Genomic DNA, 14,419 nt, shown 5'->3' with positions numbered 1-14,419 from the left:
CTTTATGATTCCAAAATAGCTAATTAAGACAAAAATTCTCTTATAATAAGTCCGCTGGTATTTCTTTCTTTCTAGGCTTCACAAAATTTTTCAGTTGCTTCTGCTTTATGACAGATAATGCAATGACACCTTGTGAGTAAAATTTATAATAGGGAAATGTATATGATTACTAAAGTATTCCTGGATGTAATAGCAGAACCAAATTATTTTCACAAGTTATTTTACTACTTAATGTTTATACTGCCAAAAAACTGTAATAGTCTATTTCATCATACACATTAATATCTCATAATTCTTTTCAGTGTTTCTAATAAAATGTAAAAGGGTTAAATACAGTAATTTGTGGGGACAAAAAAATACAGAATAATATGACTAAGTGATAACAGGAACTGTAAAGAAATCAGAATACGAAAATCGTAATACAGAAATGTTTCCAAAAAATCATTTAAAATTATAGCTTATGAGATCATGGTAGCAATTGAGTGGTTCTTTTACGTAAATCCTTTACAACACTTTGAAAAATTCTTACCTTTTCAGGAAAATTATTTTCAGTTACTTGTGAAGGAGAAACATTTGGTTCCCGATAAATTATAAAATCTTTCCTGAAAATAACAATTAAAAATTATTTATAATGTACTATACTTCATGAATTTAAATTTAATCTTTCATTCATTCATCAGGGGTCTATACGTGACAGGCAATGTCCCAACCACTGGAGATACAAAAGACAATAATGAAATAACTAAGTTGTAAAACACCTATACAAAAGTTACTTTTCTAGCATATAAAATTTCAAATATAATTTGTATATATATATAGTTTCAGATATAATTCTAAAGGGAAACTTCAAAAATCAAAGAAATTTGAAGATGAAATTTAAACACTCTGAAAAGAAAAAACAAAGTATTTACCTGCTACTCTATTATATGGCAAAAAAGTACCAAAATTGAATACACGTTGAACATCCCAAATCTAAAATGCTCCAAAATCTAAATCCAAAATCCAAAATGCTCCAAAATCTAAAACTTTTGAACACCAACATGACACTCAAAGGAAATGCTCACTGGAGCATTTTGGATTTCAGATTTTCAAATTAGGGATGCTCAACTGGGTAAATGTAATGTAACTATTCCAAAATCAAAAAAAATCAAAGTCCAAAATCTTCTGGTCTCAACCATTTCAGGTAAGTAATACTCAATTTGTAACATGGTATTTTACTATGGTTCTAGTGACCATTCAATGCCACTGGCCCTGAGAAAATAAGAAATCATTTCTCTATAAGGTTGTTAAGTGATATCTTACAAAGAATAGACTGTAAAAATTCTGTACCCTTTTCCACAAGTATTTTGAGAATTAAAATTTCTAAACACTAACATACTTAATTTCAAAATTTAATTGGTGTGATTAAAAAAATTTAGAAAAGATGCTTCATAACCAAAGTACAAAAGGGCTTTGCTATTTTAACATTTTTAATATAATGGAATATAATTTCCCACTGGTTTCATTTACTTTTACTTATGTTATTACAGTGTTTACCTGTACATAAGAGAAAGGGCACTTATTTCCACTTGTCCTACCCATTCCTGTATTGAAGAAAAAAAGAAGGCATGTAAGTGTCTCACACTTTTTCTATTACATTTTATATTTCTATACATACCTTATACAGCATACCTAATGAGCTATTAAGGCTCATTATTATTATTATGAATATTATAAAATCAGTTATATAAAAAAGACCACAATATGTGGTGAAATGCAGTCCAAGTCTCTGTCACCAAAAAAAAAAAAAAAACAGTAACAGAGTGAAACGACAGTTCCTATTGGTGTGGCAAGACCACAGCATGGCATCTGTAAGTTCAGAATTTTTTTTTTTTTTTTTTTGAGATGGAATTTCGTTCTTTTTGTCCAGGCTAGACCAAGATGGCATGATCTCAGCTTACTGCAACCTCCAATTCCCAGGTTCAAGCAATTCTCCTGCCTCAGCCTCCTGAGTAGCTGGGATTACAGGCATGTGCCACCACGCCCAGCTAATTTTTCATTTTTAGTAGAGACAGGGTTTCTCCATCTTGGTCAGTCTGGTCTCAAACTCCCAATCTCAGGTAATCTGCCCACCTCAGCCTCCCGAAGTGCTGGGATTACAAGCACGAGCCACGGTGCCTGACCCTAGTTGAGAACTTACTGAAAGCAAGGGCTATCCTCCAGCCTAGCCCCCAGGAGAGAGCCTGGCACATGGTTTAAGCTCAGGAAATGAAATATTCAATAGAAGTAGAAAATCAGGAAGTATAAAAAAGGGCAGAAGGTCTCTTATCTTCAGGGTAAATGAAGGTACGAAAGAGAGCAGTGTAGTGTCTTAGCAATCATTCTGAAAACAAGGAAAATCCTACACTCTTTAGAAAAGTCACTGAAAGCCTTTCTGAAGGGCAAATGGCCAGTATATTTCAAAATTTAACATGTCCCATATACCCTTTGACCCAGCAATTCAACTTCTATAAATCTATCATAAGGAAATATTTCATGTCTACAAAAGTGTATGTAAAATAATGATGTCACTGGGAGTTATTTGTAACAGTGTAAAACCAAAAAAAGAAAACAGAAAAAAAAGCCCGTAAGATTCCCACAAAGTAGTAAAATAATTCATGTTTCATCCACACTATAGAATATCTTGCATTCACTGAAAAGAATGAGGTATAACCATATGAAATGACCTAGAAAAATCACTCAAGTTTTAACTAATGGTAAAATAATCCTATTTGTGAAAAACAAACAAAAAGACATATATTGGTACAAGGCACACATAAAAAGGGGATGGAGAGGATACATCCTAAATTGGCAATAGAAACAGGAAAGTTAACATGAGGAAAAACAAAAAATTTTCACCCTTATTCTATAGACATGTATATTTTAAAATCTTTTACCATAAGAATATTTTTCTATAGTACCGTGAAGTCAGTAGACTTAATACATTAAGTTACTAAAAACAATGAGCTTGGATAAATGAATGCTGCCACTTATTCCTTGAAAGAAAAGAAAAACCGAAGGAAGGAAAATATTTTAAACAACGTTTTGATCTTAAACCAGGACAATTTATCCCCCAGAGACTTCCCAATAGTTCTTAAAAGTTAGCTCTGATTTCCAAAATGAAATAGGTGCCATATATTAAAATAGGTTTGTTAAAATAAGCCTCAGCCTAACAATCATGGCTTCTCACAAACTGCTACAAGTGATATCCTCTGTATAGAGGACACTGTTCACTGATATGTGATTTAGATCAAACACATAAACTACATTTCTAATTTTTATAGAAGTATTATATTACTTTAAAAAAAAAAACGAAAAAATCTGCAGGGCACAGTGGCTCACACCTGTAATCCCGGCACTCTGGGAGGCCCAGATGGGTGGACTACCTAAGGTCAGGAGTTCAGGACCAGCCTGGCCAACATGGTGAAACTCCATCTTTCAATAAGTTCTCAACTAGGGTCAGGCATGGTGGCTCATGCTTGTAATCCCAGCACTTCGGGAGGCTGAGGTGGGCAGATCACCTGGGGAAGGGGTAGGGGAGTAACAGCAAAAAGGCAAAAGGAAACTTTCTGGAGTGATGGAAATGTCCTTTATGATGTTTGTGGTGGTGGTTACCTAAGTGTATACATTTGTCAAATCTCCTCAAATCATACATTTAAAATTGATGAATTTCATTCGTCAATTTCACCTAAAAGCTGACAAAAACACATTCTCATACAAGTTTGAAGCATCTTTCAAAATGCCCCATTATTACTTATTATTTTACAAGGATAAAGACGCTTTCCTCCTCTGAGAACTGGATGAAGGAACTGAGTGTATCCATCAACTATCTGCCAATTGGTTTCTGTTTTCATTTTATACACCCATATATCAGGAAGGAAAAAAAAAAAAAAGATTATTTATTTATTTATCGAGACAGAGTCTCACCCTGTTGCCCATGCTGGAGTACAGTGGCACAACCATGGCTCAATGCAACCTCCACGTCCCAGGTTCAAACGACTCTCCTGCCTCATCCTTCCGAGTAGCTGAGACAAGTGCGTGCCACCACACCTAGCTAATTTTTTTGCATTCTTGGTAGAGACGGGGTTTCATCATCCTGAACTACTGGCCTCAAGTGATCTGCCCACATCTGCTGCCTAAAGTATTGAGATTATAGCCATGAGCCACTGCAACCAGCCCAGGAAGGCAAAAATAAAAAACAGAATGAAGATTTCTAAATATTTGTTATTTATAAATATTTGCTAGTAACAAAAAAGAAACTGTTCATAAGATACCTACGACATTTGAGGAAGAAATCTGATCAGACTGGGGAGATCATAAGAATATCTTGTGTTTATCAGAAAGAAACCTGGCCAGCCTCCACTATGAGGGGAGGTACAATCTATCCCATGTGTTCTAAACCACACCAACATTAACACCTTCCTTTCCCACAGACCACAAATCAAATAGTCTCAGTTCAGTTCACTGCCTCGTTTCCTCCCTCTGTCCCCTTCTCTCCACTTCTATTATGCCTAGCCTAGCTCAAATCCTCATAGACCTAACCCTACTGCACAGAAATTATTGTGAAACAACACGGTGGGGTTTTTCTGATACAAAGTAATAAATGGCCTTTATCATTTTTTATTTTTTCTAAAGGAAGTAAAAAAAATCATATATAATATTTGCCATTTGGAGATAATAACTGTTAACATTCTGGTGTTTATCTTTCCTATCTGTTACACATAACATGACATGTACTTAACACTCATTCTGCACACACAAACTGATCATGAATTTGGGACCCCAAATTAAAAGGTAACTATGGGAATTCCAAAGCAATAAAAATATACATACAATGCCTGCCTTCAAAGAGGCTTATAAAATTAAAAAAAAAAAAATGCAGACTTCAGGAAAATGAATATGTGATCACAGTATTTGGGTCAAATTCAGTTTCAGACTTACAAAAAAAATATATACTCTGGACTGAATTTAGAGAAAAGGCCTTCAATGGAATTTGTCTCCAAAACTGGAGTAATACTTACTCCTTTTTACATTTGATACAACGTGTGCATTTTAAACCATTTTAAAATGTATCTTTCTGCCTCTAATCCCATCTACCTCAGACTATTTTTACACAATATTCTTTCATCTGTCCAGTCAGTCAACAAAATGGCATCCAACCCTTCAGTCAACAAAATCCCTTAGCTCTGGGACACAGCAGTAAACAAAACATACAGAACTCTGTTCATGGATCTTAATTCAAGTAGGAAGAAGACAAACAAAATAGACAGTATATTAAATGGCATAAGCAATACAGAGAAAAACAAAGCAGTGGTAGACAGGAAATGTATTGGAAGATGAGGACTACAACCACTACTCTGACTTCCTGTCCCAAAAACCCTAACTGGCTTCCCAGTGCCTGATGCCCAGGCCCCAGGCCCAGAGACCATGATTCGGGTCTGGAATAGAGGCCACGCAATCTGCATTTTCACATGCACATCAAGTGATTTTGATACAGATAACCTACAGATCACACTTTCGGAGAAACACGGGTCTGAAGCATAAGCTCCATATTACTGACCCTAGCACTGAAGGCTCTCCCAGTGTGGCCCTCGACCTGCCTTCCAACCGCTTTCTCACTACTTCTTACCTTCACATGCTCAAAGCTTCACACAATCAGAACTGTTTTCTGAATCTGCCTTGCTGACAGTTTTCTCTGCCTGGAATGCCCCTGAGACCAGGCATTTCCTATTTAGAATCTATTCAGACTTCAAATATGAACTCACTCTCAAACAGTTGCTTTGTCTACCCAGCTAGAAATAACACTGACTGCCTACAGCATCACAGCTATACCTTTTTGACAAATCTACTTTTCTAGCTTGTATTGACCATCTTTCCAATGACAGGGAAACTTTTTTGTTATCTGCATTATCTCTGCCTCCCCAGGGTGGCCAGCAATTCTTGGCCCATCATAAGCACTCAAATTAGTGTTAGGCAACCAAATGGATACATCAGTCATCAATCAAACACTCTTGTTCCTATATTACATTCCTTTTACTCCCTAACTTTTCTTAGCTTTTTTCTTTGCCAATGTTATTTTTACCTTAAGATTGAATGACGGGAAATCCTAACATTCTAAATGGTATTCCAAGATATTTGGATTTTTACAGTGAGAATGTTAGTTTTGTAAACAGAAAAAAAAAAAATAAAGAAAAATCCTTTTTATAACAACATATCAAAAAAAAAGTGTAGCAGCAGGAGTTGGTGGGTATGTGCTGTCCTTTTCTGTCTCAACAGTCTTTTCCCTCTTCATGAGCTGATCATGGAAACTAGAACCTGCATGAAAGAACTCTGCCTTCTCAGTTGCCTAGGGAGAAATCAAACTTCCCCCTGTCCAAATTCCATACATACACCAACACAGCATTCTGAAAATCATCACCAGTATTATTTCAGCCTTTTATGCCATACTTACATGCCATTTTGGCAAAGATAAAATAGCACAACTACGCCTTAGTGAGGCAACCACTAATACACAGCTCCAACTTAAATGCTGCATAAAATGTGTAGGAAATGTTTATAAGGAAATAGGGTACACTGTCACTGCAACTCCTCTAAACACTGTAATAGTAATCTTCCATTTTAATGAATTTTCAATACATTATTTGGGTACATAAAAATGCAAATATACAAGAAGATTATTACATACCTGTGGATTTTCCAAACGCTTTAAATATTCTTCAAATGATCCTTCTATAAACTACAAAAAAAAATCTATTAGAAATGTCGTATTAAAAAAAAAAAAAAGAAATGTCATCTAAGCAATAGGCCAAAAGTTAACCACTTCACTGTGTAAATAATATTCACTGTGAATTACTGAGTTTGTACATAAACCTGAAATACAAAAGTATTATTTAAAAATAATAATATAATTATGAAAACATACAGCAATCGCTAAAGACTACAAACATAAAAAAGAACTTAGAGAAGGAAACTTTGTCAGGAAAGATTTCCTGAAAGAAGAGTGACTCAAGATGAATGCTGGACAGGATCTGGATGGGAACAAGGAACTGACACTCTAAAGGGAGGGCCAATGTTGCGTGAGGAGGAAGAGCAAAACTGTTGGGAAGATAAGCGATCTGGCCAGCTGGAGCAGGACAATCTGTTGTAGAACTGAGTGGGAGAGGAACCCAAATGGGGTCCTGCTGACAGGGCCTGGAAGTACTTACAGACTAGATGGGAAAGGCCATTCAAGGTCACTGCAGGTGACATTCTGAACAGAGAAATCATATGATGAAAGCAGTGCTTTAACTTGGTAGTGGCCAGTGTATAGAAGAGAATAAAGTAAAGACTGACTTACTAGCTCAGAAATAGTATAGCTTAATAATACAAGTAAGAGTACTCATTGTCTGTCAGGTCAGTGATACTAGAAATAGCAATGATAACTATTAAGGCTAAAAATATTTTGAAGTGTCAACAAGATTTTTCTAATACAGCTTGCTTCATTTTAACTTTGACATAAAAACAGAGTTTATTCAAGCTGTGTAATAACCCTACCTTTTTTATGTTTCTTTCATAGCAATCGCACTCATTTGAGAAATCTCTAAGACATTTGTTGAATCACCAAATTGTATTTAAATTACAGTCCCAGTTGATTTAGCAAAGTGATATACTTAAAGACATTAAAGTATACTCCCTGGTCTACAAAAATCTTTCAAAAATCCTTGGACTTTAAGATTGAGATTAATTCTTTATAGATTATATAACATTGGCTGGGCACAGAGGCTCACACCTGTAATCCCAGCACTTTGGGAGGCTGAGGCAGGCGGATCATGAGGTCAGGAGTTTGAGACCAGTCTGACCAACACAGTGAAACCCAGTCTCTACTAAAAATGCAAAATATTTAGCTGGGTGTAGTGGCAAGCTCCTGTAATCCCAGCTACTTGGGAGGCTGAGGCAGGGGAATTGCTTGAACCAGGGAGACAGAGGTTGCAGTCAGCTGAGATCAGGCCACTGCATTCCAGCCTGGGTGACAGAGACTCTGTCTCAAAAATATATATATATTATACATGTATGTATGTGTGTCTGTGTGTGTGTGTGTGTGTGTGTGTATATATTTATAATAAAAGCCATATATATTAAAGAGCCCACCAATCAAGGGCTACTGTTCTATGTTAGATGAATATAGGTCTACGGAGAAAAAAACAAAACCACAAAACCATTTAAAGTTACAAGAGACTGCAGAATTCTGACACAAGCCTGCATCCTATCTGAGAGTCTCCCTTCCGAGCAGAAAGTGTCCACCTATGCCATGGCTGACCAACGTCAGTAACAAGGCATAATCCTTTCTACAACATCTCTTTCCAATTCTGGACAACTGAAACTACTTGAAGGTTCATATTATAAGGAAAGTGAAACTTTTCCCCATGGAACTTGCAACCTCTGATCATACCCCACAAGATTATATGGACTGAAAAAAATATACGCAAAGCACTTAAAACAATGCCTGGAACATAGTAACTACTCTCAACCAGTGTTAGCAATGTCCCTTACTATCAACAGTTTTACCCTCTGGGGCCAATGATTAATCAGAATTAATTTAAAGACCACTCTACCTCCCCACTTCCCTTCTCTATACCTTTGTACTCTCTTACCTAGCCTCTGTTATCAGTTGTTTTTTTTTTCTAATAAATCAAGGTTTCAAGCCTATCATTTGCAAAGTATTGTATCAATGTTCTCTACCAGTCAACTGGGGGAAGTACCATCCAAAGTAGTCAGCTTACATAATTCTAGGTCTTAAAACCAGTAAGTAATAAATTCTGTAAGACTTTGAGTGTAAAATGAAAAAAGGTCATTGTGGCATCTTATTTCACATATTACTGAGAAAATTATACTAAGCTGTTATACAACATTTTATTAACTATTAATTACTACTTACATAATATAGTGTTCTGATATGAGCTCATACTGAACCCTGAAAATTAAAAACCTATAAATGTTTTCTGATAAAATTAAGGGTTCAGCATTACTTACACTCAGCATATTTTTTACACTGCAAGTCTGATTTTTTTTTTTTTTGAGACAGAATCTCACTGTCACCCAGGTTGGAATGCAGTGGCTCAACCCTGCTCACTGCAACCTCTGACTCCTGGGTTCAAGCAATCCTCATGCCTCGGCCTCAAGAGTAGCTGAGACTACAGGAATGTGCTACCCATGTCCAGCCAATTTATTTTGTATTTTTAGTAAACACAGGGTTTTGCCATGTTGGCCAGGCTAGTCTTGAACTCCTAGCCTCACAAAGTGCTGGGATTACAGGCATGAGCCACCATGCCTAACCTGAATTTTTTTTTTTTTTTAATTTAAATTTCTTATTTTTTTCTTTAAGGACGGGGTTTCACCATGTTGGTCAGGCTGGTCTCGAACTCTCGACCTCAGGTGATCCACCCGCCTTGGCCTCCAAAGTGCTTGGATTACAGGCATGAGCCACCATGCCCGGCCCACCTGAATTTTTTTTTTTTTTTTTTAATTTATAGAGAGTTACCAATCACAGAAACCACTATTAACCACAACACCCCCAATTCCCTGACCATGTCAGACAAAGCCCACTCTTAGTATGCAAGGGCCTTGTCCAGGTCATCTTTCCATCCCTCACAGCTCAGCATCTTATCCATCATAGTAGCTTTCTAAATGTCCAAATAAATGCAAAACATAAAACAGCCTAGAAAATAATGTTAACAATGTAACTGGACTGAGTTCAATAAAAAAGTTTTTTTTGTTAAGTGCCATTTTCATAACCTGCATTAAGATCCAGCCTATGAAATTTCTACAAGAACACTTCGCTTTTTTTTGAGATGGAGTCTCCCTCTGTCAACAGGCTGGAGTGCAGTGGCACAAACTTGGCTCACTGCAACCTCCTCCTTCTGGGTTCAAGCGATTCTCCTGCCTCAGCCTCCTGAGCAGCTGGGACTACAGGCACGCACCACCACATCCAGCTAATTTTTGTATTTTTAGTAGAGACGGGGTTTCACCGCATTGGGCAGGATGGTCTCAATCTCTTGACCTCATGATCCGCCCACCTGGGCTTCCCAAAGTGCTGGGGTTACAGGCGTGATCGTGCAGTGATTAGGTCACCGTACCGAGCCTAAAACAATTCCAAAAGCCAAAATGTAAATTCAAGTCAAGACACAACTACATGTTTGAGATGACAAATTACCGCTTCAAATTTCTCTCTGTTCTCTCGAAGATAGTGAATACAAGCCATTCTGACTTCAACATGGCGAGATTGAGAGTGTAATACCTAAAAAGAAAAGGCAACAAACACACTATTAAGCATTTAGTTAAAAATGCACTCAAGTTACAACCTAATGTCTTCTTTTACACCCAAAATAATCTAACAACCAATAGATTATCAGTCTTCCTCCATTTCCCTTTCTATAATTTCAGTATCTTTACTCATTCCTACCTGTTCTAACTAAGCACAGCAATAGCATGACATATACTAACAATACTACTTCTTTTTTTTTTTAGACGGAGTTTCACTCTTGTTACCCAGGCTGGAGTGCAATGGTGTGATCTCGGCTCACCACAACCTCCGCCTCCTGGGTTCAGGCAATTCTCCTGCCTCAGCCTCCTGAGTAGCTGGGATTACAGGCACGCGCCACCATGCCCGGCTAATCTTTTGTATTTTTAATAGAGATAGGGTTTCACCATGTTGACCAGGATGGTCTCGATCTCTTGACCTCATGATCCACCCGCCTCGGCCTCCCAAAGTGCTGGGATTACAGGCTTGAGCCACCGCGCCCGGCCCAATACTACTGCTTAAGCCAAATTTTGTAAAGAATTTATTAGGCTCTCTCCTTTGGGACATCTTTGTAAATTTAGGATACTTTCCTCCCTTGTCCATCCCTCCACAATAACTTTATCTTCACAAAGAAGAGGTAACAAAGTCTATGCTATGACACACTCAACCTCATCCTACACATACTGAAAAACAAGCTGGCAACTTCAGCAGGAATAGACTTTGAGGCTTTCAGCCTCTAAGAGACTAATTTTTTTTTTCCCATTAATTCTGAATTCACTTAGTGGCTCTATGTACAAATTTAACTCCACTATGGTTTCAGAAAACTTAAGGCATTCATTCTTTCCCTGGTGATCAAGTTTACAAGATGAGAAAGAACATCCAAGTAGGCAGCATATGGGGTGCAAAAATGCTGTGTGATATCATCCCAAGAGGTTTGGGGTTTGTTTTTATGCCCCAAATTGTAAAGTACCAACCTACAAAGTATGAACCAGATCCTCTCACTTTGTAGTTTTCATATTCTTCTATTAAACAACCAGTTCAACAGAAAGATAACTTACTGGCACGTGGTCATTTACTAAAATTCTAAAGCTGTGAATTGATACGACTATTTCTTATCCAGTGCTTCCTTCTTGCTAGCTCCCAATTTTCTTTTTTTGAGATAGTCTTACTCTATCCGCCCAAGCTGGAGTGCAGTGGTGCGATAGCTTACTGCAACCTCTGCCTCATGTGTTCAAGTGATTCTCCTGCCTCAGTCTCCCATGTAGCTGGGATTACAGGCACATGCCACCAGGTCCAGTTAATTTTTGCATTTTTAGTCAAGACGGGGTTTCACCATGTTGGCCAGGCTAGTTTCAAACTTCTGACATCTGGTGATCTGCCCACCTCAGCATCTCAAAGTGCTGGGATTACAGGCATGAGCCACCATGCCTAGTCCTGGCTCCCAATTCTTTAACATACTTAAAGGAGATTAAAATTCTTTTCTATTACTAAGTGCCTCAGATATTCCTGTACCTTAAAAGATGGTTTAAAAAAAAACAAAAAACAAAAAACAAAAAAAAACAGACCTACTTAAAATAACACATTTCAAACAGCTATCAAGACCTCTTGAGAATTTATATTAATAGAAAGTAGCTTTAAGAGTTACAGATCCTGGCCAGGCATGGTGGCCACACCTGTAACCCCAGCACTTTGGGAAGCCGGGGAGGGTGTATCACCTGAGGTCAGAAGTTCGAGACTGGCCTGGTCAACATGGTGAAAACCCATCTCTACTAAGAATACAAAAAAAACTAGCCAGGCATGCTGGTACATGCCTGTAGTCCCAGCTATTTGGGAGGCTGATGCAGGAGAATCGCTTGAACCTGGGAGGTAGAGGCTGCAGTGAGCTGAGACCATGCCACAGCACTCCAGCCTGGGCAATTAGAGTGAGACTCTGTCTCAAAAAAAAAAAGTTACAGTTTCAATTGAGTGGTTCTTCCTTTACATTTAGGGTGAGTATAGAAACTGGGAAAAGGGAGGCTCTAGGTGCACATTCTACACAGCTCTCTTGAATAACAGCCAAGGCTCATTTACACCTACAGAACCACCGGCACAAGTGCCTGGATGGCCAGTATGTCCTATTACACTGAGATACACTGAAGATCCACCTGTTGAAGTTAGCAATGAGTTTGTTTTCAGTGTAATAGCTGGTTTTCAGTTTAACTGATTATATCTTCATTGCTGTTTTTGGACACTGAAAATGTATTCATATATATATCCTAAGAGTCCGTGACCAAAAGGACTATCTATATATAAAAATAATGACCATAGAATGTTTTTGCCAATTCAACAAATGACATTTAGCAACACTTTTTTCACAGAAGCTATGTTAGACACTATTATGAATCAAGGTATTATTAGTATGAATAAACCACAGTGTCACCTGATAGGGCTTTCCTCTGCCATTAGCAAAGTGGAGGTAGTCTTAAAGCCATTTACCCAGCAACAGGTGGCAGACATAAGTTAGTAGAAACAATGGTAGGCATATCTATTGGTTTTTCTCCTTTTTTAACAAAGATTTTGGCACATACAATCTATCTGAACATGCTGCTCAGAAGCAAAGTTCTTAGCAACTTCCATAAAATGTGAGAATGCTGGTAATTTGCAAAGTCAAGCATTGTAAGAAAAGCAAGGTTAAATGACAACTTTTTTAAAATGTAAAGTATTGTGCAAGTTTAAGAACACTCAGGAAGAATTCTAGTAGTATGACAAATATCTCTGCAAATTAATATATACATGAAAGCAAACTAGAAGGCTTTCCCATTTTTACTTGGGACAAGATAGCTGATAAATACTGGAAAAGGTTGAGACACTGTTTTAGCAAGTCCTCTAAGCGTGCCCTATTTTTAGCTCCATGGCTATGGTGCTGATTCAGGTCAGAGCTCCTGCAGGCCCAAATCCACAAGTGTAAAAAGGAAATGGCCTATCTAAATCAGATAATTTGGAGAGAAAGACCAAAATCCTAACTGAAGTCTCCTCCCCCTCTTTAAAAACTGTCACTTAGATTATTAACTCTGACTCCTTCTGAGAAATGATGAATATTTGTGATTTTATAGAATTGTTGGCAAAAATATAAATCCTTGGTACACATTTTAAAAGGGAAGCCTGATATTGGTATTACTTCCTTTTTTCACATTTTGCCTTTGGCGATGATGGCTACACCTGTCCTTCACTGAATAACTGAACTTGCTCCAAAGTTCAAGGTCTTGAGCTAAGCTCATCAGACTAAAACTGAGTCACATAACTGGAAAGGGAAGTCTCTTATGCCTAACTTAAATCCTATTACAAAATACAATAAAATGTGTTATCTGATCTAACCAAGAGTTTTTAGTATAAACTAGCCCTTGCCCCCTTTCTACTTAATAACAGATCCCGCTACAATAACAGAGAGACTTCTGTATAATCAAGACCACCAAGTATTTATGGCATGCACTATGGAAAGCACACACCTTTCTGCTTCAATATAAACTAGGACTCAGATAACTCAAATCCAAGTAAGTTCCAAGCTTCCCTTACCGCCATTTCTTTACTGCCTTACCTGCCTCCTTAATTACCAAACTCATGCTAGCTCTAACAGTAGGTAATAAATATGGGCTGAAATCACGTCCACCTCTACCCTAGACTTTTGGAGGTGCTGAGGAGTTCAAGGAGGCTGAGACAGAGGAAGCAGGACAGACAGAGATTCAGAAAATTCACAAACGGGGAAGACTGTTTACTTACTAATGAGAAGGAATGGAGGGAGTAGGTGGGTGTGACCATACCCCACAGCAACAATGAAAACTGAGAAAAGTCTAATGGGCAAAGCCTGGTCTAGGGAGCTTTCAGAATAATATTTCAATGGCAATGTCCACAACATAAAACAAAGGTTTGTGTCCGTTAAATCAATTTCTTGTTTTAAAGATTTTTGGCGGAGCGCGGTGGCTCACACCAGTAATCCCAGCACTCTGGGAGGCAGAGGAGGGCAGATCACCTGGGGTTGGAAGTTCGAGACCAACCCGGCCAGCATGGTGAAACCCAGTCTCTACCAAAAATACAAAAAAAAAAAAAAAAAAACAGCCGGGTATGGTGGCACGCGCCTGCAGTCCCAGC

General features: G+C 37.8%; 1 protein-coding gene across 3 annotated transcripts in view; it reads right to left on the bottom strand.

Annotated features, from left to right (window-relative positions):
- The window catches only part of OTUD4 (OTU deubiquitinase 4), a 47,209-nt gene that overhangs the window by 30,739 nt on the left and 2,051 nt on the right, over positions 1-14,419 (bottom strand). For all 3 annotated transcript variants that reach the window (XM_003928008.4, XM_010338631.3, XM_074396856.1), the window contains exons 2-5: positions 10,208-10,291; positions 6,704-6,754; positions 1,537-1,583; positions 530-602 (exon numbers count right to left, since the gene is read on the bottom strand). In XM_003928008.4, the coding sequence (XP_003928057.3) occupies positions 530-602; positions 1,537-1,583; positions 6,704-6,754; positions 10,208-10,291 (255 nt within the window). The remainder of the gene's footprint in view (positions 1-529; positions 603-1,536; positions 1,584-6,703; positions 6,755-10,207; positions 10,292-14,419) is intronic.

The sequence above is a fragment of the Saimiri boliviensis genome, chromosome 3, assembly GCF_048565385.1.
Source record: "Saimiri boliviensis isolate mSaiBol1 chromosome 3, mSaiBol1.pri, whole genome shotgun sequence".
In the NCBI taxonomy this organism is placed as follows: Eukaryota; Metazoa; Chordata; class Mammalia; order Primates; family Cebidae; genus Saimiri; species Saimiri boliviensis.
The sequence above is the reverse complement of the archived record's forward strand: the minus strand, read 5'-3'. Positions and strand labels throughout refer to the sequence as shown.